Here is a 24,719-nt window from a genome sequence, read left to right as displayed (position 1 = left end):
AACATAGCTGATGGATGTATCTTTGTGTGTGCACAATGACAGATAAACTCGATAATACCATTGAAAAACACTAAAATCCCACCGATAGCAGCTTTAAACAAAGTGACATTAATTTTCACTAGGGTTTTTAAACAATAATGACTGATTGGCTAAAGAAAACCTGCTTCATCTGGACATCCAGCCGATTCGTTTCCATTAGTGTCTAAAGTATGAGCTAAAATACATTTCGGGCTTGAATTTTATTTTGAAAGAGTTGAGGGGCAGTTCTCCTGTGTTGCTCTTGCTAACTTTCCAAGTCCTGAAGTAGTACAGCTTTAGAGGCTGAACTGAACAACAAGCCCCAGGTTGGCCCCCACTTGTTCTTTTCTTTTTCCCTCTGCCTGTTCGGGCAGTGCTGACTCTTCCCGGCCTCAGTCACACTGTGAGTGGGTGTGTCGCTGCGGCCCACCGGAGCCTCGTCGCTGCCTGCGCGCTCTGAAAAAGAGGAAAAAGTTGGTGATGAGTTCAGTGTGAGAGCGGCCCGCCTCGGAGCAGGCTATCCGTTCAGGAATGGCAGTTTGGACCAGAGCAGACAAAAACGGTCAGTTGGACCTTCTGCTCCGGGACCGCTGGATCCGCGTGGCGGCCGAGCTGACCCGTGAAACGTTGACTTTAACGGCCGAGGCGGAGGTAACCGGACCGGGGGGCAATCACTGGGACTACAGCAACTCTTCCGCGGGCCTTCGGAATGGCATGTCGAACGGAAACGACTCGGGAACAAGTCCGGGCAACCCGGTCCACGGCCCGTCATCGGGTAAAGACCAACTCCAGAACCAGAACCACGCGGGACGGGGGCGCAGTGGCAGTCCGGGACGCGGAGGTGTAGCTCCGTACGACGGAAACTACGGGTTAAACAGCCCTGGAAAGTACCCGAATAACGGCACAAACTCTGACTTCGGAAGCCCCAGCTCCAGCTATGGCAGTCCCGGGTCCAGCTTCGGGTCGAAACAAGGCGACTTCCCCGTTAGTCTGGACGGCTCCTCGGAAGCCGTGCGGAAAGTCCGAGTTGTCAAACAAGAGTCTGGCGGGCTGGGGATCAGTATCAAGGGGGGGCGCGAGAACCGGATGCCCATCCTCATCTCCAAGATCTTCCCGGGACTCGCCGCCGACCAGAGCCGGGCGCTTCGGGTCGGCGACGCGATCCTGTCAGTAAACGGGAACGACCTCCGAGAGGCAACACACGACCTGGCGGTCCAGGCGCTGAAGAAGGCAGGGAGAGAAGTGACGCTGGAGGGTAAGTAAGCCAACGCGAGACCGGGGATCTAATGTACAAAGGCCGAAATGAGAAACTTCTGTGATCTGGCTGCACAACACTGTGCAATACCCCTTATGAACAGTCAATTTGGTTATAGAAGCCATTATTCTTTATTATTTTACCACACATCCTAAAACCTAAAAGTGAACTTGCAATAGATTTTCATACTCAAAGAAAAACATAAAGTGGTTTAAAACCACATTTGGAAATATGTCACATGTTGCTTCTGTCCCCAGAAGTGTGAGTTGCACAGTACATTGAATGACAGCTTTAAAGAGTCTAGCAATAACCCTACATTGGCCAGTACACCATCCTTAGCCCCCTATAACTAACTAGGGGAGCAGGAAGCGCTGTGCCACCACCAAAGCCTGGTGGACTTTCTAGATCAGTGGGTTGTAACTTTCACTATACAAGTAATTATTTCTGTGACACAGTGACGTAAACAAACGGACTGACAGTTCTGGCTAATTTATAACCAGGAGGAGGAGTGGGCCTTAAATGAAATCAGAACAGAACAGAAAGGCCTTGATTAGTGTAAACAGGAAAGTAACCACAGTTGTGGTGAGTTTAGATATACTGTGTATACTGGAATGACTGAGAGTTGCTGAAGAGGCCACTATGAACACAAACGGATAAGATTGGTCTCCATGTGACTGCCGTGACGTTGTCCAGGCGACACAGAGAAAGAGTAATGCATTTAAATTAAGGCATTAGCTGCATGTCATGAGAAAGTTTAAAGCAGAAGTATATCAAAGTGCGACAGCACTGGAACATACTGGAACAATGATAAATGATATGTAACAAACACCATAATACATGGAATATGTCAATAATTGTTTAAAATTAAAAAACAAACTGTTTAATATGATTTTTAAAAAGTAAACATTAAATTAATCCTGTTTAAAACTGCACCAATCAGTATTTATTTACTATATTATAGCACTAAATCAAGTATGGTAATGTGATGTGCAGACATGCATTGTTATGAAACTATCCGGCTATCAAAAAATCCACTAAGCTTCAGAAAGAAAAACCACAGTACAAATAAAGTAAAACATACACATTATACATAGAGGTAGCATCCTATGTTGGGAAATATACTGGCACTTTATTGCACTGAGTGGAAATACATAGGGATGAGCTGAGATACTAAACAGCTCTGAGGGACTGTTCAATCTTTCGAAACATGAAAAAAAAAAAAGTGAACTGGGAGAGCGAGGCCACAGAGCCCTTGGGCTTTGGAAACTTTGGGTTAGGAACAGCTAAATGCAGTGTTTAATGGTTTGGAATGAATGTGGCATGAATACTGACGAGCATGAATTGTAGGAACTAATCAATGTGTGACACTTTTCCAAAATCAAGCTTGTTTTCTACATCCAAAATAAACCAAGGTAGAATGTGACAGACTGTTGAAGCCAGCAGTGGTTTAATAAAAACCAGAGGCTCTACTTAAAAAATGTGTCATCAGTTTTTCCTTAATCAAACATGAACCAAAATATTGTTATATTGTCTATATTTTTTCAGCTGGTCGATAGAGATTTTTTTGCAACACAGTAGAAGTGCTTTGGAAAACAGGGAAATAAATTTCATTTTAAAACTACTGGAATTTGGCCTATTGGAACTGATATCGGTATAAAAACAGTTCCAGCAAGCCTCTGGCACAGGCGGGAGGATGTGCTGCCTCCCGCCACGGTCCATACGTGGGCCTCTATTTGGAAGAATGTGTCAGCTGCTTGTCAGTGTTTGTCAGTTTGGCAGGCAGTGAGCAGTGTTGTTTGCTTCCTCCCGGTCTCCCCCCTCTACTAGACTCCCGCTGCTCCGAGAAAGAAACGGCAATCAGTTAGAACAAGGCTTGAGTTTCCAGGCTGCTGTGCCATGTACACGATACATAAACCCCTAGATATTGTCACAATTAGCTTAGGTGCCCCACATTCCTGACCTCAGCTTTCATGTGTGCATTAAGGGCAGAGGTCAGCACTGGGGGCTCCATGAATTGTGCCGCTCCTCAGTTGTAGCACACTTTAAGTGATACTGGTACTGCATGAGGAAGGAGAAAGTAGAGACGCACATCTGAGAAGGAGATGCATGCAATCGAGGCAAAAGCCTTGCTATTAGGAACATGTTTTCTGAAGAGATTATCATCTTAATTTAGGCCCAAATATTCTGTGTAGGGCTCTAGATATCTAGCATAATCATGTGAAACATCTGCCAGTGTTTTACACTGCAAATCAATGTACTGGTCTGAATCATGGATTGTTTTCTCAATTGCAAGATATGTAGTCCATACTGTCAATTTAGAAAAACCGGGTTGATGGCTGACACGCTGATGTCTGAAGGTGTCTTTGAATTTGAATTTAAAGAATAAATCCATTTTAAAGTGATCAGTATTTTTGTATGAAGAGTGGATCAAATAACTGTGTAATGTGAAAGCTGTTTCTAATAGGAACACAGCTACAGAGAATTATCACTGACGCTGCAGAGACTTGTAGTGCCTTGCAGCTCATTGTTTTGGTTTCCTGGCCCACATTTCCGGTCATATCCAGCTTATTTCTATCAGTAGCGGGTCATGCTCAGAGAGACCGACTGCTGTGTAGTACTGCACAGGATAACAATACTAGAAAGGTATGGCAATGTCCTGCCAATTAAAACGCTACTATACCTTGTTTTATAAGTATTGGTATTTGAAAGACAGCTTAATAAGAGCTGTATATCTGAAGTTAGATTACTGTGTGACAGTACGAAGCACTGTGTGTGTTTGCAGCTCTCTGCTTCCACTCCAGATATAGTGGGTGTGTTAACTGTGTTTTTTTATTCTCATGATTCTCTCTACTAGCTGATGGCATCTTTCACTGTAAAAAAAAAAAAAAAAAGAGGCATGGCTGCAACTTCCCCAACATCTACAGCTTGTAAACAAAGCAGATGCACAAAGTGAAATATGCCATTATTTCACTTATGTAGCTGACAGTCGGGGCAAGCCCAGGGAAACTACAAAGCCTGTCAGTAAAAGATGTTTCAATACTCTGCAAACCAAGAGAGCTGACAGATGTGCCAACTTGTATAAACAATTAAAAAAACAACAGGTTAGTGATTAGTAAATGTAATAACCTAACTACACCAGTGTGATTTCAAACTTTTTTCACCAACATCTATGTGTTTTTAGCTGTTAACTTACTGATGTGACTGTGGTAAGGGTTAGCTAATTTAATCCTGTTGTTTTATGACTTCATTTCAAATTTTCCACAGCACACTGTCAAAATATTTTTTTAGACATATTCTGTCATCTATAAATCCATTAATTTTCCTGATGGTTTCTTTTTTTTTTTTTTTTTTGTGGTATCATCTCAGTAGTGGGATATTTAGGCAGGTATTGGTGTTGAAGTCAGAATTATGGTATACTGATACCACTGGTGAGAACAGTATCTTTGTTATTTTAGATACTAGTTTATTTTTTTCTTAAGATTCTGATAGTAGTAGAGACCAAACATGAACTAAAAGTAGAGTGAATACTGAACATTCATCAAGTGAAAAGAAATATGAGTCCAAAAGTAATACTAATGGTGCTTTTTGTCTTGGTCATGTGCTGTACAGGTGATAATACATTGGTGTTGTGCTTACAGCTTGTTACACTGGCACCAAGTGGCAGAACCTTGACTCCTAAATTGAGCAAGATTAAAATCCAACAAACATTTAATGGTATCTTGATTGTTTTTAAGTTTGCTACTGGGGGTTGTTTCATGCCATAAGAATAAATAAGTTCCTCATGCCAACAGTTTTTGTCCTGTTATGACCTGACACACTTATTCCAGCCATGGCATGCTGCTGGTTAATCCCCTCCACTCACTCCCATATTTCCAGAATGATTAGTTGAAGCTTGGTGCAGCAGTCTTTTGTGTGTTTTGGGGTTATCCTGCTGGCCTGATGGTGGAAGGAGATGGATGAGCCTTTTGTGTGAGTAATTGGAGAAATAAAAATGGCACATACTAGACACAGAGACTATTGATAAAATGGGAGCAGCCCTTACGGACCAGCTCTTTTCTTTTGTTCCAAGGCTGAAACTAGCCACCTGTCTGTTCAGTGTGTTGGTCGCTGTCTTCACAGGGTGAAATGTGCCACACAGCATGAGTTTGCAGGGCCTGAAGTAGGCCACACCAGTCTGTCAGCTCCATCTCAGCATGAACTCCACTGACTTTGATATCCGTCAACAGATATGTGTCTGGCATCCAGCTGACTGAGGAATTATAAGTCAAGTCCAGGAGTATCACAGAAACTTAAAGATGGGCTGACACCTGAGCAGTTAGGGGGGTTGTTTTTGCAGGGTGGGACATCTGAAGGTACATTTTCCATTTATTTCTTTTTAAACACTTGGCCGTCATCTTTTACAATATTATATAAGTACAGTATTGTAAAAGATGACAGCCAAGTGTTTAAAAAGAAATAAACAGAAAACGTACCTTTTTTATGTCGCCTCTCTAAAAGTTAGCCAAACTTTGTTCATAGCATCCCTCAGTTCGGGGTCCGCCTACAGGCCTGGCGCACTTCTGTCCTGCTTGTGTTTTGGCTGTTGCGGCGCGTTTGCCTTTGTCAGCCACCGTAGTTAGCCAACCCTAACATGTTTCTACTTATCCTTAGTGGTATGTAGCCAGAGAGATAAATTTTGTTTTATGCATTAAAGTTTTAAAAAGTGTTCTCAGTAACTCAACCAGGGTAACCACAAAATAGTTTCTTTAAGCCGTTGTTGATTCTAAATGGCTCGTGTGTCATTCCTCATTGCTTTGGAGAGTGCAAATGAATTTCCATTACCCTTTGTTGTATTGGGGTTGGCAAAAGAAGCAAATATCTAAGTTCTCTTCATGTCTGCATAGCTTAGTGTCTTATTTGCATGAACTGACTTTAAAGTTACGAGTCAGTATTATGTGAAAAACAACAGTTGACTGTGTGATTTGAAATAATGTTCTGCTTGTAGTAGTATATGCAGTATCCTAATGGAGGCAGAAAACTGATTAATTCTTCTTTAAACTATTTAGTATTCTTTACTGTGGCAAACACTATTACAGACTGTAACTTAAGTAAACTCTACCAAATGTATAAGCTTAGCGTAAGAACATTATCTAGTATTGTTATTTGACTATTTCTTCCACATGACATGTTGATATCATCACAAATGAGACGACAAGCAGGTTCAGGTGTGTTCAGCCAAGGGTAGAGCAGGGATAGTTCGAAAACGAGCAGGGCAGTGGCCCTCAGGGACCAGGAGTGGACACCCCTGGCATTATACGTTGCACATATTTTTAGAACAAACTCTACAAACTGTGCACAAACAAGTGCAAATATGAAAATACAATAATGAAGGGTCACATGACTATATCTGGGTATTAGTGACTGCAGTGAGGCTCTTACTGACGTGACAGGGGTGTAAGGTCTCTTCAGTTTAATCTTTCATACCGTCTGCTGCCAGAGTTTTGAGACACAACACAGAGCGATCTTTCATAATTTTCGTAATTTGGTAGCTTTCATCTCCTACCACATTCGCTGTGAATCCAAGACTAAGTCGTCATATTTTCTCGTCTTAGTTTCGGAAATATCACGTTTTTCTTTTTGCCCCAGTGAGATACTTGTCCATTGTTCAAACCTCTACGTTGTCTAGTCAGTAAGGAACAGAGAGACCGGTGAGAAATCACCATCTTAGTGGATTTGTTGTCCAGGAGCGATGTCGCGTCCCCCCTGGCAAGCCTCGGAGAAACACTACATTAGGTCCACTGTGGCTCAAACACGGATGACTCTGACCTTGGAGTTCACCTTTAATCTCTTTGCAAGTTGTTCTGGGCTCTTGGGTACCCCTGGTTATCTTTTCCAGGGGTACCATCATTTTTGTCCAGCCCAGTTTCATTAGTTTGTTTTTTTAAATGTTTCTGTACAGCCACAATTTGAAAGCAGTGTCTGATTTTCATTACTTAATTTAGAGTCAATTTTTATTTATTATTTTTGTAAGTTTCAAGTTATTTCAGTGACCATTGTTGGTTTTTCTTTCTTTAATGGAAGGGTACCAGCAATTTTGTCCACGTGTGCACTTCACTGTCATAATTAAAGTATATTATAATTTCCAGTAGTGGTAAGATGAAATTTAGCAGATTTCATCAACTAAATGATGAATCAATAAGCAATCAAGATATTTATCAATAATACAAATGACTGATTGTTGCAGTCCTATTTCACATTCTTAAATAATATAATACATAATAATAAAATAATTGCTACAACCACTGTTTTGTACTGTGTTGCGTTGTGCCATCTGGTTGAAAGAGCCTCCAAGCTGCGACTGCTCTGTGACTTTGTGCGTGAGGTCTGCTGATGTTTGTCCCAGCATCACATCTCATAGGATGCTTTGTCTTTTTGTTTATGTTATTGACCTACAAGTCTCCAGCTGTTCTCTCCAGGACCAACTGTGGCTACACCAGCATCAGTCTGTGGCCTCACTGCCATCATGATGGTTAGACATTTGTAATCTTTAACAGTCACCACAAGTTTGATTAAGTTTGTTCATAATCTACTTTTCCTGTGAAAAGATGTTGGCACACATTCAAATCTACTTTCAGGCCTTATATTGAGATATACTAACTTTTTAGAAAACTCACTCACTTACAGTTTGTGATTTCATAAATGTTACAGTGTGATGTTGCACATAAACATACTCATGTGTTTACACTCCAACAGTAAAGGTTTTTTTTCTCTGATCCAGGTTAGAGAACAAAGAAGAGGGGAAGGTGAGGCTCTGTGTCTGAGGGTTAAAGGGAATATGTTTTTTTGTTTTGTTTTCTGTGGCGTTGTTCATTGGCGTTCATATTTGCAAAGGGTATGGGAGGTAATTTTGATATTTACAGTGTAGCTTAAGATTAATTTTCTAGATCAATGAGATCAGTTGTCCTGATTCTTGTTTGATTCCATTAACTAGGGGGATTTGTCAATACAGAATCTATAACTGAATTTTCTATTGAGTCTAACATAGACCTCCTTTAATATTTGTTAAGCCAAATTTAGATGTGATTGATAGTTGATAGTGTGTGTTAAAATGTGCACTGCATTTAATTGTGTATCATAGTGCAGTCCTTTTACAGTATGTACAGAGTACTATAATACAGTATATTTTGTAATTTGGTAGCTTTTCGAAGTGTTTGCTACTGTTGCATTTGACAGGTAACATGGGGGAAGCAGTGTGCAACTACCGTGTCACCTGGATGTCCCTGATACAGTACATTTTTATGAAAAATAAATTAAAAACATTTATAGGTAAAACAACCTAATGGTGTGTTTATTCTGGGCTAATCCTGGGCATTAAGTCCCTGACAAATCAAGTGACTTTGTAGCATTGATGTGACAGTCCAGTAAATCCAACATAACCATTAAGCAGTCCTGCTTACTGATATGCAGCCTCATAAAACCATGTTAAAGATGGCAGCTGCCATAGAAACAACTCAGACTTTTTACACATTTTATTGTGGTATTGCCCAAACCATAGTGTCATTGTATTGTGTAACACAGCGCGTGTAGAGAATTAGAAGGGTTTGGACAGGCCTCCCCTCACCTCCAACCCAAATGAAACAGTGGTGTTTAAATACAGCAGCACTTCAAAGCTGGCAAATGATGCTGAAACAGAGGCAAGGTGGCCTCATTACTCACTGACTGTCAGGGGGCTTATCAGTAATGGAGTCTGCTGTTTACTCACTGACATTGCTGTGCTTCAGGAAACTGTGTTTAAATTGAGTTAGTGCTGTATCTCATACTTGAGCATTACCACACTGCTGTAACATTGTAACACTGAAAGCTGGCATGAAAGCCTTGGTTAAATTACTGTGTTTATCTTTTATTTCATCAGATCCTTCCTGAGTTTTATTAGAAAGCCTTTCCTAATTTAATCTGTAATTTATCTGGACAAAGTTTGTTATTTTATACTGATGCATTGTGCTTCTATTGAGATACTGTCAATATCCAAAAAATTGTATGTACATGCTATTGAAGATAAATCAAACCACTTCACAGTGGTTCTCCATTATAAATGTTTGTTAAAACTGTCTAAAGATACACATTAAACAGTGTCATAATAAGCAAAAGTCAGAAATGGATCAGAGTGAATGGCTTAAACATTAGGATATTGATGGATATGGTGAAAAAATGCCTTGATTGTATCCAATAACAATCTTCTAGATTGACTTTGAACATCCCTCTACAAGCTGGCGATAACAATTCAGTTTGCCATTTTAAATGGCTTGGTATTAAAATTGTTGCCAATTAATATTCTGTGTATTATTTGAGTTGCATTTTTTTTTATTAAGAAGTAAGTACAACAACATATAATGACCTGCCATAGAAAAATGATTGTTATGGATATATCTGCACATTTACCCTTTAACACACACACACAGACTCTCTATTGGAGCCGCTTTCTGACACATTGTTCTCATTATGTTTCTGGCAGAAACAGATTTGGCTTAGGAAGAGCAGAAGAAAGACAAAGGGGCAGACAAGCTTAAGAAGGAAAAGACAGGGGTGCGATGAGATGAGAGGTGTGGGAACTGAGGAAAGAGAAGGGCAAAGGAGAAGAGGGTGTGGAGGGGCTGCAAGAAACAGGACTGAAGATAGACAAGAGTGAGAAGAAGGTGGAGGGAAAAGAAAGAGAGGAGCGGGCCAAACCACAGGGGAATTTCTGGGCAGTTTTAGGGGAAAATGCAGAGGCCTGCTTTGCTGCTCTGTAAGCTATTATTTTGGTATTTTGGCCATACCATAAGATGATCACTTTGTGCGTGCATGCATGTGTGTGTGTTTGTGTAAAAAGGAAAGGAGGGCGGTTTGAGCACGCATAGTTTTGTGGCACAACCAAATATGTGTCAAGTCAGACTCTTGAGCTTTTTGCCTTCCTCCTCCTCTGCATCTTGCCCTCCTTTTCTTCTGTGTGTTCTCTTTCCTTTCCCACTCCCTCTGCTGCAGGCAGTGAGGTATGAAGTTAAGCAGATGAGATGACCTCGCAGGATGTTGGCTGGCATCTCTGGAGAATCTCCCTTACACACATTCACATAGATGCATAGAGAGATGCAAAGATGTGTGAACCCGCACATGGCTGGTTGTCCTCCATGGACCGGCCTAATTAGAAGCAGAAGTGGAGCTGAGTGACAGGCTTGACAGAGGTAATGAGAGCTTTTAACAGCACCAAACAGGAGGGAGACACACACAGGCAGACGGTAGAAATCACTAAATCTGTCTGTAATAATGGAAAGATAGAAGCAGGGAGAGTTCTTAGTTCTGGCAAGGGGAAATTAGGAAAAATGCAATATGGAAAAATAGAAAAGTTCTAGAAAGGTTCTAAATATACATATATATATATATCTGTCTTTTTTTGGGGGGGGACTGGATAGAGATGGGCAGTGTGGCAAAAAAGTTTAATTTCACTTCTTTTTCAAGGTTGATTTTCTTTTAAAATTTATTTTAGAATATGTATAAGACAAGTTGAGCAAAAACAAGACCAGCACAACCTGCGTGTTCAAAGAACAGATGATCCCGAACAGCTATTATAGCTATTGTCAGTATCAAACACTTCAACTGCCTTTAGTATTTGTAACATGCCAGTTGTTAGAAGAGGCTACATCCCATGGTGATGGATTTGATTTCTGTGGCCACATCAAAGAATACAACTGCCCTGCTATTTAAAGAATAGAAAAAATTAATAGAAGCAGATGTGTAGTGGTACATGCTGCTTGCAAATTAGCTCAAGCTTACTGCAGTAGAAATAATGGCTGTGAACTTACCTGATCTGTCTATCTGAAAGATATGATACCACAATACGAAAACAACTTTGGAACTACAGAAAAAGAAAATATAATTGTGCTACATGTGTATTTTCAGGTTACTACTCTGCTCTATTAATTTTTAATGTTTCTCTCAGTCTTTACTGAAGATGCTTTGCATTAGCAGAAGTGCTTAGATATTTTAGCTTGGAGTTTTCTAACTTATTGTCTTCTACAGACAGTGCCAAGTATCTACTTCTATCTCTGCTATCTATCTCAAAAGCAGTGCTACCATTATAACAGCATGATACCACAATATCATTATTATAAAAATAATTCTATTGAAAACAATATATCAGGTTGATATCTAGTCAACTTTCAGGGAGCGGACTTATCTACTTGTCATCAGTACAAGAAAAGCAGGAAAGTGCCATGTCAACTATGATTAGCATAACCTGAAAGCTACTCTACCCAATTCCTTTTCAGCAGCTGTAGGTTTTAATGACACTCAAAATCTTCTCACATTACAGAAAATCCAAACTGATGTTAAGTCGGGTTATTGCTCTTTGTCTCACTCTCTGTGCAAAAGAACGCCTCTTTGCTCTGGTAGCTACTTGTTTTGGACTCGGTCTTGACTTGTAGCTGCAGAGAGTTCCTACATTGCTGTCTGTTTGAAATAACTACTCATGGTTTGAAAAACACTTCTTTAATCTTGGCCATATGGGCTAATTTATGGATCATACTTTTACAACACAGGGTAGAGAAGCTGTACTTTTAAACACGTTATGTTGTTTCTTGTTGGTATTGGAGGGGCTTTGTCATTTTGTGGTTGTTACTTAGAGATGATACAGAGTTAGCCAGAAATATATGTGTGCAGGCATGTCACATGACCTTGCTCTAATAACAAAACCTCCCAGTAAGTCATTTTCAAATTCCTTGCTGCTGCTGGGAAATAATTTTCTCCTATATCCTACCGATTTAAGCCTTGTTCTCGAAAAATTAGCGGATATAGTGACAAAACACTGTACCCTATTTGTGCCCTTTGAAATTACCATATTTTCTGGACTATAAATCGTATCGGAATTTTTTTTTTTTTTTTTTTTTTTTTTTTTATTCAGCAAAAACAGCCAGTTTTGTCTATTCAACAGACAAAAACATGTATAAGTAGCTTTGTTGTGTAAGTTACAGTGATGCAGTGGTGTTCCTCAGGGCTCCACACTGGGTCCTTTTATTTATTTGACACTGTCTGTCAAAAAGCATCAGCATATTAATAGATACCACTCTGTCCTGCCACAACAAAGCCTTACATGCTATATATTTAGATAATTCACTATCCATCATTTCCCTTTGCCCACTGTGGACTTACTGTTCATACCTCAAAGTTGTTCTGGTCAGTTAAAATGTTATTCACTAATCTTGTCTCATTCTTTAACATTCTGTCTACTGCCAGACTTTGCTTCTACATAACTTTCTATGTACCAGTATTGTATTGAGTCCAAAATAGTTCCTCATGCTACTTGTCAGTTAGTTTGATGTAATGGAATGTCTGTTTGGCCCATCTTGCAAATTGGATCCATTTTGATGTAGTAATGAGAACAACAAAAACCTATAGACATGGCAGTGAGACAGGCATTGTGTCAGATGTCTAGTGCAATTTACAGATTCCCTGTTATGGAATACAACAAATAATACAAATCAAATATATGGTTTTCTCTAAATATGCCATCCCTGTGACTAATAAACATGAACAAATTTAAAATTGGCAAAATATTCCTATAATATTTTTGACAGCATTAGATAACTGCTTTAGAACTGCTTGCAAGGTATGCAATGTAAGCACTGACAACCAGTCATAGATCTCTTCATCAAATGTTTGAAAGTATAAGGATGTAGTACAGAGAGCCCTGGGTATGTGCATGGAAAATTTCTCAGCTGAACATCTCTCCAGCAAATCTGATTATTAGTTTGAAAGTAGGGCTTTGCAGCAGAGACATCCTCGTTCATTTGACCCTCAGACATAAACATGGGCACATTCAGGAATGCTCTCACACACTTACTTGCTCCAAACCACTTACGTTTGCAGAAATTATCCCAGACCATGATGCCATGGGCGTTGTGGTTAGGAGGGTCGGTGAGATGAGGCTCCATTCCTTGGCATGTTGCCTCGGTACTACAACCAGCCCCACCTTTCATTCTGAGTCATACTTAGCATAATGTACACAGGAGCATGCAGGGACATATGCACTGTGCAGCATTCTGTATCTATTCCTCAATTATTAATTCTGTATTAAGAGTCATACCTCACATTGCTTTAAACTTTATGCTATATTTCTCTAGCTATCATGTACACACACACACACACACACACACACACACACACACACACACACGTTAACCAGTAATATCTCAGTCTACATTCAAGAATGACCTCACTTCTTGAGAGTTTCATCTCAGGTTTCATACACAGGAGACCAACCCAGTGGTCTAAGACACACACATACCCAGACACTTTGATTCACACACACTTCTTGTACATATTGAGAGAGCGTGCATTAAATAAAACCTGTCGAAAAAAGTGGTCAAGTACAAGAGAAGATAAATGAATAAGTGAGGCCACAGGACTGTGTGCCGGTAGCTGGGATACGTATGAGACCATGGGGCCATATTTGGAAAGAGAATCCAAGTTGCTCGGAAGCAAAAGCCATTCTTATACATCCATCTGACTAGGCTCACAGCTGCATAGCCAAGTCAGCTTTTGTTTTTCTAAGATAATTTCACACTGGGGACTGTTATGTCTTTTTAAGACATACTGGACGATAGTGGAAAATATTAAGGTTACTATTGCATTGAAGGCAAAGGCTGTGAATGTACCCTGTTAACCAAACAAGCTTTTGCAGTTCTGTGGTTTTGAGTCTTTTTAATCATGTCACAACATAAGTTTGGTTATATAATTATAATGTATTCTTGTGTGTTGGGGTTTGTGGGAGTACTTTTAAGTCTCTGTCTAATCTGCTAATTCATCATTCATTCTGTTACTATAGCCAGATGACTTGCATTACTGAAGCTGTTTTATGTTCCAGGTTCTTGGCCAGAATATGATTAGTGTCATTTTCATTTGGAAAAAACATACTGTATTTGTAATCAAGTATGTTTAAACTTCAGGTTGGACAAACACAGGATACAGTCTGTTTGCCAAACCACAGCTTTCTCCAACTGTGTTTAAAAAGTCTTAAACTAACGGGGCTATTAAAAGCAGATTAATGCTGACTTCTTTCAGAAAACATCCCAAACTGTTTCTTTATGGCCTGCTTTATGGCCGCCCGCACCATATATTCTGCAAGGCTGGGTGTTACTGGGTGGAATCCCATAGATGGTCAAATGATCAACACACTACTTGTTTGAAATCTGTAGATTTTGAACAGCTGTCGTGCTTAGGCTCAGGGTACAGTTTGTTTTAGCCTTACAAAGTATAAGAAACTGATGTGTTTATTCTGTTGCAATAGGGAGGATTATCTGTGTATCTTGCATCATTGTGAAATATTTTACTTAATTTGGCTAGTTAAGATGATGATGTTTATTGGTACTTGGGGAAACTTGAGAGAATTCTTTTTGACCCTTTGGTTGTTTCTCTTCATGAAGACAGACAAAGTTATTCTGGTAATTAGCCTAGCCTAGTGAATATAAACAGATTGGGCGAAATAGAAATACCTGCAGCGCAGTTTAATAGTATTGCACAATCCAGCCTCCAAAATGATTATACAGTTGAATCAACACCTCTCTAAAGGTTTAAAGGATCATTTATTGCACGGTTGACAGATTGACTTAGTTTTAGTTAGGTGCTCCTAATATAAAAACCAAGTGTGTATAGTGCATATGTAGCATGGAATTGATTATGGAGCACCTGATGTTATATTTTAAAAAGTGATTGCCACCACAAGAGAATCAAAAGCCACATTCAGAAACCTATTACACTATCACTCCTATTATTTTCCCTAAATTTTCACTTTCTTCGGTGAGCAGAGAACCAGAGAACGATTGGCAATATTCCATAATGGCAACAATCAAATTAGTGTGCAAAATTATTGTACATTTTCCTTTGTCGATTGATTAGCATTATTGCTTTTGGCAACACTGATCCCTTCAACAATATGACACCACACAAGCAGAGCACAGCCATACGTTTCATATTTTAAAGCTGCAGTATCAATATATTTATATTAACATTGGATCAGTTGTATAATAATATGAAAGGAATCACCCTCCTGTTATGTCATGAGTCAGTTTGTCTTACTTCTGAAATGCTGGCTGTCATCTCTTTTATTCCCTCACATGTGGCGGTGTTTCCTTGTGTAAGGTCAAGGCGTCATTTGTAAATGTTTCAATGTTGTGGAATGTCTGTACTGAATTTCTATATGATCAGGCCACTTTGAACCTTGACACTTTGTTCTGGTCAGTGTGTTGTTGGGATGTAAGATTAGATGTAGCATATGCAAAAATACTAATACTTACATGACCTAAACCTTAATGCTGGATTTGTTAGAGTAAAAATCCCTGCATTTCATTAATAAGAGCAATGGTTAAATATTTGTGCCAATATGAAGTGTTTTTTACATTCACTACTTGCTAGATTCTGATACAAGGCTTATAACACGAATATTGTAACTGTATCAGCCATCTTGTACTGAGTATACATTGCTTAGGAATCTAACTCCTCTGTTTCACCACAGTGAAGTACATCCGGGAGGTTTCTCCGCTCTTCAAGAAGCCATCCCTGGTATCTGACCTGCCCTGGGATGGCGTCCGCCCACAGTCACCCAGCTACAGCGGCAGCGAGGATTCAGGCTCACCAAAACACAGTGGCTCCTCCTCATCCAAAGACAGAAAGGTCATCAGTCTGAGGATGTGCTTCATTAGCAGGAATCTTACCATGCCAGATCTGGAGAACAGGTCTGATATAAGACTTCTAAATGTTTGTGTGCATCTTAGGTAGAAATAGCTTAGTATGTGGGAGTGTAGGTGTGGTTGGGTGTGTGTGTCTGTGTGTGTGTTTTACCCACTGGGTGTGTGAGTGTGTTTTTTTTCCTGTAGCCAACTTCTGTTCATTAGATTGGAATGTTTATTTTGTGAGAGATAATGAGCATGACAAAAACAGTTTGTCATGAGCATCCAGCGAAGAATAAATATGGAACACCCAGCAAGCTATAGAACTGGGCAACAAAATAACACCAGGATTTGATGGTAGATCTTTATTACTACAACAGGTGAACATTAAATTAATGTACCAAATAGCAGGGTGTCAACCTCATACTTTATATTGTGCATCTGGCATATCACTGTTGGTTAGTTTGAACTGTTGCCATTGTGCCTTTTGTATTACACTTTGTAGTTTGTTTTTCACAGTACAGATTTGGCAGAATGTTGGCTGAAAAAAATAGGCTAACGATAAAATCTTAATATTTCTTAAGAGAAGAAAAATATGTTTTGAGGAACCTTTTTGTTACAATATTATTTATACAGAATAACTTTCACACAACAGGTACAACATGTCAAATTACTGTGTTTCTGAGGAGCTACTGAAAATAAAATCTGGCATGCTATTAAGACTGCTAAGTAATCAATAATCTTGTCAAGTTGAATTTGAATATACTATAATGTTCATTTATTGGTCATGGACATGGAAGAAGCTTTAAGGGCATTACATAGAAAAATTCTACATTTTAGATTGTGTTATGTATTTATTTTTAATATGTCATTATATTACATTGCATATATAATTTAAAAATATATGAAAAGAAATCTAAAATTTTATCAGATCCAAATCTCTCAAATAACTGACTGCCATTTTTTGTGACTGTGATGAGTCCTTTTTCATGAGGTGTTTCCATGATTTTGTTCCTGATCTGCTAATAAAGATGACTAATAACCTCGCTCCCATTCAGACTGCTGGAGCTCCATTCTCCTGACGGCCAGCACACTGTGGTGCTACGCTGCAAAGACGGCCCCACCGCCAACTCCTGGTTCACTGCCATCCACACCAACATTGCCGCCCTACTTCCACAGACTCTAGCTCACATCAACGCCTACCTGGGGGCTTCGTCTGCCACCTCCACACATCCCCATCTTAAACACATTGGCTGGTTGGCTGAACAGGTATTTTCACCTGCTGCATGCGACAATTGAATAATTCTTTACAGTTGCTTTCTACTTGCTGCTAATCTTTAAATATTCAATTCTATGCAACATCACAGAACAGGTTGAGACAAGAATAACACAGCTGTAGGGTCTTAAACTGTAGGAGTGTTGGCTCAGTCAACAAATAAAGAAAAGCGAAGACCCTAATTACTTTTCAGGTTGCAACCTTTGAAACGTCTAATGTTATATTGATGTTAGAAACACCAGTGTTGTGAATTTGTTATTTGTAGTTCAACAAGGCAATAGGAGTGGTGAGTGTTTTTATAGTGAAACAAAACAGAGTATTGCTTTATGGCAGTGCAAATACCCATCCATCCACGAGGACATGACTTTAGAATAACGTAGTCATTTTTTAGATGTAGTGTAATTTCAAAGAGATGATTTTAGGTTATTGACTCACTTTACTAATGAATAAAAGTTTTAGATTTTCTAGTTATCAGGGTAATGTATTTTTTTACTCTTTTGCCAAGATGAGCATACTGCAAAGCATTTTTAATTAGCATGTCCATAGAAGATTGATTTGAATGCAGTGCACATTTTGTTTTCAAAGGGAAGTGGCACCAGTGCTTTTTTGGTTTAGTTTACCTCAGTACCCATTTCATTACTCCTATGTCATTGCACATACCCAGACTTCAAACATACAGACTGGCATTTCTGCTCCTATGTCATAGCTGTAGCAGCACACAGGAAGAGGGTGTGTTTTTGAATTAGGCTGAATCCTTGATTTAAACATGTCTATTTAAAAATGAAACAGTTCACACCCAGGAAAAGATGCGTACCCTGAACATTATCTTTTCATTTTGAAGTGTTTATTCAGTGTCATGTCAAATGTGTGAATCTGTTTGTCTTGGCCAGGCTCAAACAGGAAGCATCAATGGAATTTTCCGCTGTATTACACTATTTCCTGTAGGGCCCACCTACTCACTAGAGTTACACTCACGAACACACTGTCTGGTTCAGTGTAATTTCTTTTTGTTTTGTTTCACTTTCTTTTCCCAGTCTCTCAGCCATGACTCAGGCAAAAACACACATCACCCGTTTCTTACCATAATGCCATCACAAATTCAGGTCAGACTGTCAAGAGTGAGCTACTGTCAAACTACATCACTCAACCCTGTCAAACTACATCACTACCCTCTCAAACTACATCACTCTACCCTGTCAAAGTACAAAGTATGTCACTCTACCGTGTCAAACCACATTACCAGACCCTGTCAAACTACATCACTCTACCCTGTCAAACTACATCACTCTACCCTGTCAAAGTATGTCACTCTACCGTGTCAAACCACATCACCAGACCCTGTCAAACTACATCACTCTACCCTGTCAAACTACATCACTACCCTCTCAAACTACATCACCCTGACCTATCAAACTACATCACCCTGACCTGTCAAACTGCATCACTACCCTGTCAAACTACATCACCCTGACCTGTCAAACTACATCACCCTGACCTGTCAAACTACATCACTACCCTGGCAAACTACATCACCCTGACCTGTCAAACTACATCACTACCCTGTCAAACTACATCACCCTGACCTGTCAAACTACATTACTACCCTATCAAACTACATCATCCTACCCTGTCAAACTAAAACTTAAAACTTTCAACAGTATTGTACATCACTTTATTTGTACTCAATCACACTGCATAATGCTGTAGCCCATACCTTATGGTATATTATACCCCATAAAACTATTTTGAAATATTTGATGCATTCTAAGAATTATTGAAAAACTAGTAGAATGTTCTTAAACGCAAGGTGACTAGTGTTTGGGAAAACTGGATATATTTCTGCCTTTGACACATCCTCCTCACTTTCTTTTTCAGGTCCAGCTGGAAGGTGGACGGCAGCAGTACAGGCCAGTGGTTATGGCACTGACAGAGAAGGACATCCTTCTTTTTGAATCGGTGCCATGGAACAGAGAGTCATGGTCTATGCCTCTGCTTACACACCCACTGCTAGCCACCAGGTAAAGATAAGACCAAAGGGTGACTCAGCGAAAGCTTCACATTGCAAGAATGTTCAAATCTCTAAATTCCTCTTTGTTTTACTACCTGGTTTTACTATGTGAAAATGTGAAATGAAACTGAAACTATTTAAGTTAAGTTAGTTTAAATGAGACTTTTTGGGAAACCCCACAAAAAAAAGAACAACAACTCAAATGTTCTTCCAAGGTAGGACATAACACTAACTAGACTGTGGGTCAGTCACATGAAAAACCAGACCCCCACATCAGCTTCAATAAACCTCTTAAGAGGACTTGAGCAAATTTTATTAGAAATGTTGCCCGTGCAGATTATATGCAAGATGAGAAAATAAATGTGACTGTACCATAATCTCTCTCTCCAGGCTGGTTCATTCGGGCAATGCCCGGGGGTCTCCTGCCCAGGGTTCAGAACTGGTGTTTGCCACTCGGACAGGCACAAGCAGGGGCATTGAGTCCCACATCTTCCGAGTGGAGAGTCACTGGGATCTGTCTTCATGGACACGAGCCCTTGTGCAGGGGGCACACGCTGCTGCTGAGCTCATTAAAGAAGTCTCCATTGGTGAGTGTGGATGTGTGCAACTGAGGATTAGTCTGTAGTAAGACTTAGAAGTTGGTATCATAATTCCTTATGGATGGAGGTCTCCCCAAGTGCAGATCTGTACAGACTGTATTATTAACTCTATACACAGTACTTCCTACTCTTACATTAACAGTTTGTTTAGCTCAAATATTTTTATGTATATAGGCATTTGAATTCCTGAGTACTTAGTGACAGGAAGCTTGTGACACCATCTGGCTCACTGGCAGTGCACACTACCTCAAACAGAGCAGCTCTGTGTTGAAAAAGCAGAAACAGGAGCCAGCAGAGGGGAATGTTTCCACTCTGCACAGAACAATAGTTGGCTGCTGGAACAGCACTGGAAAAGCCTGAGCCTTTTTTTTTTCCCTTCCCTGTCCTGCTGCTACGCAAACACACAGCTGTGGAGGAACGTTCAGACCATTTAAGTTACAGTAATACAAATGGAAATGCTTTCAGATGAAATGACCTGGGTACTGTTAAAGCTGCACCAGGCTGGATTTTTATACAAAAGATACGCTTGTCTTTGGACTGCAGCAGAAAGTAACGTTCCATCCAGTTTAATTTAGATCTTGTAGAATAACTTTGTCTGCATTAGTTATTGTGTTGGAGACAGATAGTCTGTAGTGAGATTTGTGTTAATGTAGGAACTTAACAACATCCCTGTGAGACATCAAGAGGAACAAAGATTAATGTTAACACATAATAGGGCTACAAGGTTATTAATGTTTGTCCATTAAAGATATATGTATGTCCACTACCTAGATTACTCATCCTGCACACACGTATGCACTGACCCACTCAGACCTTTCTCACCCCCGCCTATCCGTACACCTGCTATACCTAAGTTCTTTTGCCTTATCTGCTCTTCCAGGTTGCACGTTGAACAGGCAGGATGTTCGGCTGACGCTACACTATGAGAAGGGCTTCACCGTGACGAGAGAGCCGGCCGACCCAACCGGGGGTGCTGTGCTGTACAGATACCCCTATGAGAAGCTCAAAATGTCCGCTGATGATGGAATACGCAATCTTTATCTTGACTTTGGTGGTCCAGAGGGAGAAATGGTAAGTAACTAAGATGACAATACATACTGGAATATCTTATAAGCTGTTACATGACATTTTTCCATTTAATGCTCCTGCCAAAAAGACGTTAGAGCGTATTTGGAATGTTAGTTTTATAAATAGTAGAAATTATGTATCACAGTGTTTACTTTCCATTTGTAGGTTAATCAACTAACAGTTTTGTAATGGAGAATTTACATCAGAGTGAATATGCAACAGCGTATCTGTAATTCAGGCATACATGATTTTTTAATTACAGTTGTGCCTGAAACATTTTCATATTTTATTTTTGTCCATTTTGGTACTGCCACCACCAAGGTCACTGTTTTCAAAGCTTAATCTCTAGCTTGTGACTAGAGTCGTGAAGCTGTATAAAGCTACTAGCATAATAGACCAGCATCTGAGGACTAAAGTGTAGACAGTTGGTTTGCATTGTTGGCAATGTAGCCTCCGGGTTTTGACAAGGAAGAAGAATGTACAGAAGAAAACAGCCAACATTTCTGATTCTGCAGCCTTAATTATTGAATCCTTATTTGAGTCTTCACGCTCTTAAGAGTGCGTTTCAAAATCAGAAGTGTTCTTTTGACCACTTAGGTTTTAAAAAGAAACATGGCACCCTTTTTTCACTTGAATACATCCCTTTGACATGTTTAAAAGACTTAGCCCTGTGTCTTTCAGAATTATAATTACAATGTCAGAAGTTATGTATGTGTCTATAGTTCTATGAGTTTTATGTATTCCACATTTACAAATAGTATTTATACAGTAACAGCCCTATAGAAACAGAACTATCCAGCATCTGTGTTTTTATAGATGGATAGAAGTGATGAGATATCGCCTTGTATTTCAAACTTTTTTTTGGTGCAGACGAAATTACTCAATTTTGTCTGGAATGAGACAAAAAAAAATTCTGTTGCAGTGAACGCAATGTACTGGGACCAGAATGATAATATATAAAGTGACTATACACATAATTACTTTATTAAAAGCTTATTACAACTAGATTTGATATAACTTTGTCCCTTTTTTCCTGTCTTATGTGCCCTTGTTTTCCTGCTTCAACCTTCTTCCCTGCGTTCATCCCTCAGGTATTTGACCTCCACTCTGGTCCAAAGCCAGTGGTGTTTGTCCTCCATTCCTTCCTGTCAGCCAAGCTCACTCGCATGGGCCTGCTGACGTGAACCAGCCAACAACAGCAACATGGATGAGAAGATGAGCCTAAGCACGGCAGGGAGAGGAAGGTGCCTCTAAAATGCTTATAATGGGGGTTAATATTTTGCTTTTATTTTTTCCAGTTTCTCCATATACAGCAGAAGTCAGAGCTGAGGTGGTTCTGCAGGGAAAATTGTCTATTGTCTCAAAAATGTGCCTTCCCTTACAATTTCTCCACTTGCAATCATTTATATCGGCCATGTCCAATAAAAGGAGGTGGAACTTTGTTTAAAGTTCTGAGGTGTTAAAAGATAGTTGGAATATGCTAAATTGAACAATCTCATAACATTTGATTTAATAATGTGTTCAGTTTTAATAAAATGACCCAATGTAAATTAAAAAAGCAAGCTGAGATGCTGTGATATGCTTATGAGACATCAGTGTGTGAAGTGTTACAGAGAAATACTAAGGAAAGGAAGAATTTTTTAGACAGTTAATATACAGCCAAGTATAGAATGGCAAATACTCCCTGTTTGTACTCTATGCCTATCATTCCACGACAGCCTTTCAATGTACGTTGGGCTCTTTTTAACAAGTTTGTCTTTGTGTTAATGTGAGTGAAAGAAGCTGTTTCAGAGTCTGACTGCAGTTAACCTTCCAGATATTGTGTACAAGTGAAAAAACAGTGTGTCTCTATACTACATGCTTCCGTTGGCTTGATGGTGAGCCTGTTTTCTGACAGACTCACTCTTCAGCACGTTATCCTAAACTACTGTTGTAATCAGGATTGCCAACTGTGCCTTTTTCCATGTAGTCAGACACTCTTTATAATGTTTCCCTTTATTTCACAGAATAAGAGATTTTTATGCTTTTTGACATGCACAAGCAATAGTATTACTCCTATATTGTAAACAATGTTACTTTGTTTTTATTTTGTTTTTTTAACGTATATCTCATGATAGCATGACTTGCTGACATTGGATTTTGTATCAGATGATGTTTTATGATCTGTGTTACCTCCCTTCACCTACACTACCACATTGTCACCATCTCAATGTCACTGTCGTCTCATCTCGTCCCATTTTGCATGAGATTACTCTCCTCTCATTACCATTTGTTAAAGGATACTTCCACTAGTCAAGGGCTGTGTAACAGGCTTGTTTCATGGTTGGCCATCACATGACAGAGGTACCGATGTATTTTTAATGATCTTAAAAATATTTTTAATAATTTTAATATACTTTTTTCAACATCAAGGATAGGCATGTGCCCTCCCATGAAACTTGGTTTAAACTAAAATCTAATTTCAGAATATAATTCTGTCAGTGGCAAATACCGTCTTCTACCCCATTGTTTACCAGTTTCACACTCATTAGGTACAGTATGACTAAATTAGGTACTTTCATTCCCTAAAATTGAGGTGAGTTAGCTAAACTAAACTAATGATAACCCTCCTCCCTTCACTTCACCTGTTCAGTCAACTGCCTCTGTTGAGACTTGACTTGTTAAAGTTCTTGGTAGTAATTACCAAATTTCCATAACCTTCAGGTAATTTAGTGGGGTCACTGTGTTCTTTTAGACCAACAATGTACCATTGTATTCACTGACTACAACATAGGAAAACAAGACAACCCTTCTGTCCTCAGATAATGAGCATAGATAACATGTTCTCCTCTCAGACCTCTGTTCTGTTTTGGACTGATATCTTTGTGATGGTTTAAACAACTTTTTTTGCTTGCGTTTTTTGTTTATAAATTCAAAAATGTGTAACCATATAGCTCTTTTTCAAACTATGGTTAATGAATGTGTTAAAGGAGATGGAGGCTTAGCTTCCCTTAAAACACTATGTGTAGGTGGGAGGTCTAAGTTATACTTGGCCTGACATGAAGTCCTCTTCCATCATCCTACTTTTACCTAACACTTTTCATGTGAATTCTAATTCTCTAAATGACTGCACAGATCTGATCATCTGAAGATGGTCAACCTTCAGCATGTTACAGACCATCCCTCTTTGAGCTTGATGCACTAACCTATCAAACACCTTTAAACCTGTGACTGCACACTTCTTTTCCTATTCCAAGTGATTTTTTTTTCTTGCAGCTTTTTATTTCTGAAATTGTGGCTATTCCTGTCTATGCAAAGCAATGCTTCTAAGAAGGGGTTTATAAACCAAAGGTAATATCTGTGGCAGCTTGCGTCCAACACAATCATTAAATTGTTACAAAAGGATAAAGTGCTGCTTCAACAACCTGTCATACTCAAAGTATTTTAGATTAACTTCCAAGATGCAGTACAGTGTATGATAGAAATGTAATAATCTCAAGTGTAAATATCGACGAATAAAACAGTTACAAATGAAGTTTCTGTGTGGTGTATTGTGAGGGTTCAGGACAGATTTAGATGTTGTGCTTTGTCATGCAAACAGTGTTTACTCTATTCCAGTCGCTGTTCGTCCAGCATACAACACTGATGGCCACTAGGTGTTGCTTTCGTGCTGTTGAAGCCGTATGTCGTGCAGCATCTGCTACTAAAGCATAGAGCTGCGAGTTTTAGCTGTAGTTACCACCGAAAAATCTGTTTTCAAATGAAACCCAAGCGTGAACTATATGGTGTTTTATAGTGTTTTATCAAATCAAATGAAGTCAGATTTTCATTGAGCGAATGG

General features: G+C 39.4%; 1 protein-coding gene across 1 annotated transcript; it reads left to right on the top strand.

Annotated features, from left to right (window-relative positions):
* The first annotated feature begins 301 nt into the window (after positions 1-301).
* sntb2 (syntrophin, beta 2) lies at positions 302-24,413 on the top strand. The gene is made up of 7 exons (XM_026311672.2): positions 302-1,273; positions 15,795-16,014; positions 17,007-17,217; positions 19,100-19,242; positions 19,623-19,819; positions 20,712-20,902; positions 21,991-24,413. Exons 1-7 carry the CDS (start codon positions 550-552, stop codon positions 22,081-22,083), a joined length of 1,779 nt encoding a protein of 592 aa, XP_026167457.1. The 5' UTR covers positions 302-549; the 3' UTR covers positions 22,084-24,413.
* The last annotated feature ends 306 nt before the right edge of the window (positions 24,414-24,719 follow it).

The sequence above is a fragment of the Mastacembelus armatus genome, chromosome 6, assembly GCF_900324485.2.
Source record: "Mastacembelus armatus chromosome 6, fMasArm1.2, whole genome shotgun sequence".
Taxonomy (NCBI): domain Eukaryota; kingdom Metazoa; phylum Chordata; class Actinopteri; order Synbranchiformes; family Mastacembelidae; genus Mastacembelus; species Mastacembelus armatus.
The sequence above is the reverse complement of the archived record's forward strand: the minus strand, read 5'-3'. Positions and strand labels throughout refer to the sequence as shown.

What these genes read in the sequence shown, in the direction of transcription:
- sntb2 (XM_026311672.2), top strand. Translation starts at nt 550, where the DNA reads ATGGCAGTTTGGACCAGAGCAGACAAAAACGGTCAGTTGGACCTTCTG. An exon ending in TTGGCTGGTTGGCTGAACAG is followed by an intron (nt 17,218 to 19,099) that starts GTATTTTCACCT and finishes TTTCTTTTTCAG; the next exon opens with GTCCAGCTGGAAGGTGGACG. An exon ending in GTGGTCCAGAGGGAGAAATG is followed by an intron (nt 20,903 to 21,990) that starts GTAAGTAACTAA and finishes TTCATCCCTCAG; the next exon opens with GTATTTGACCTCCACTCTGG.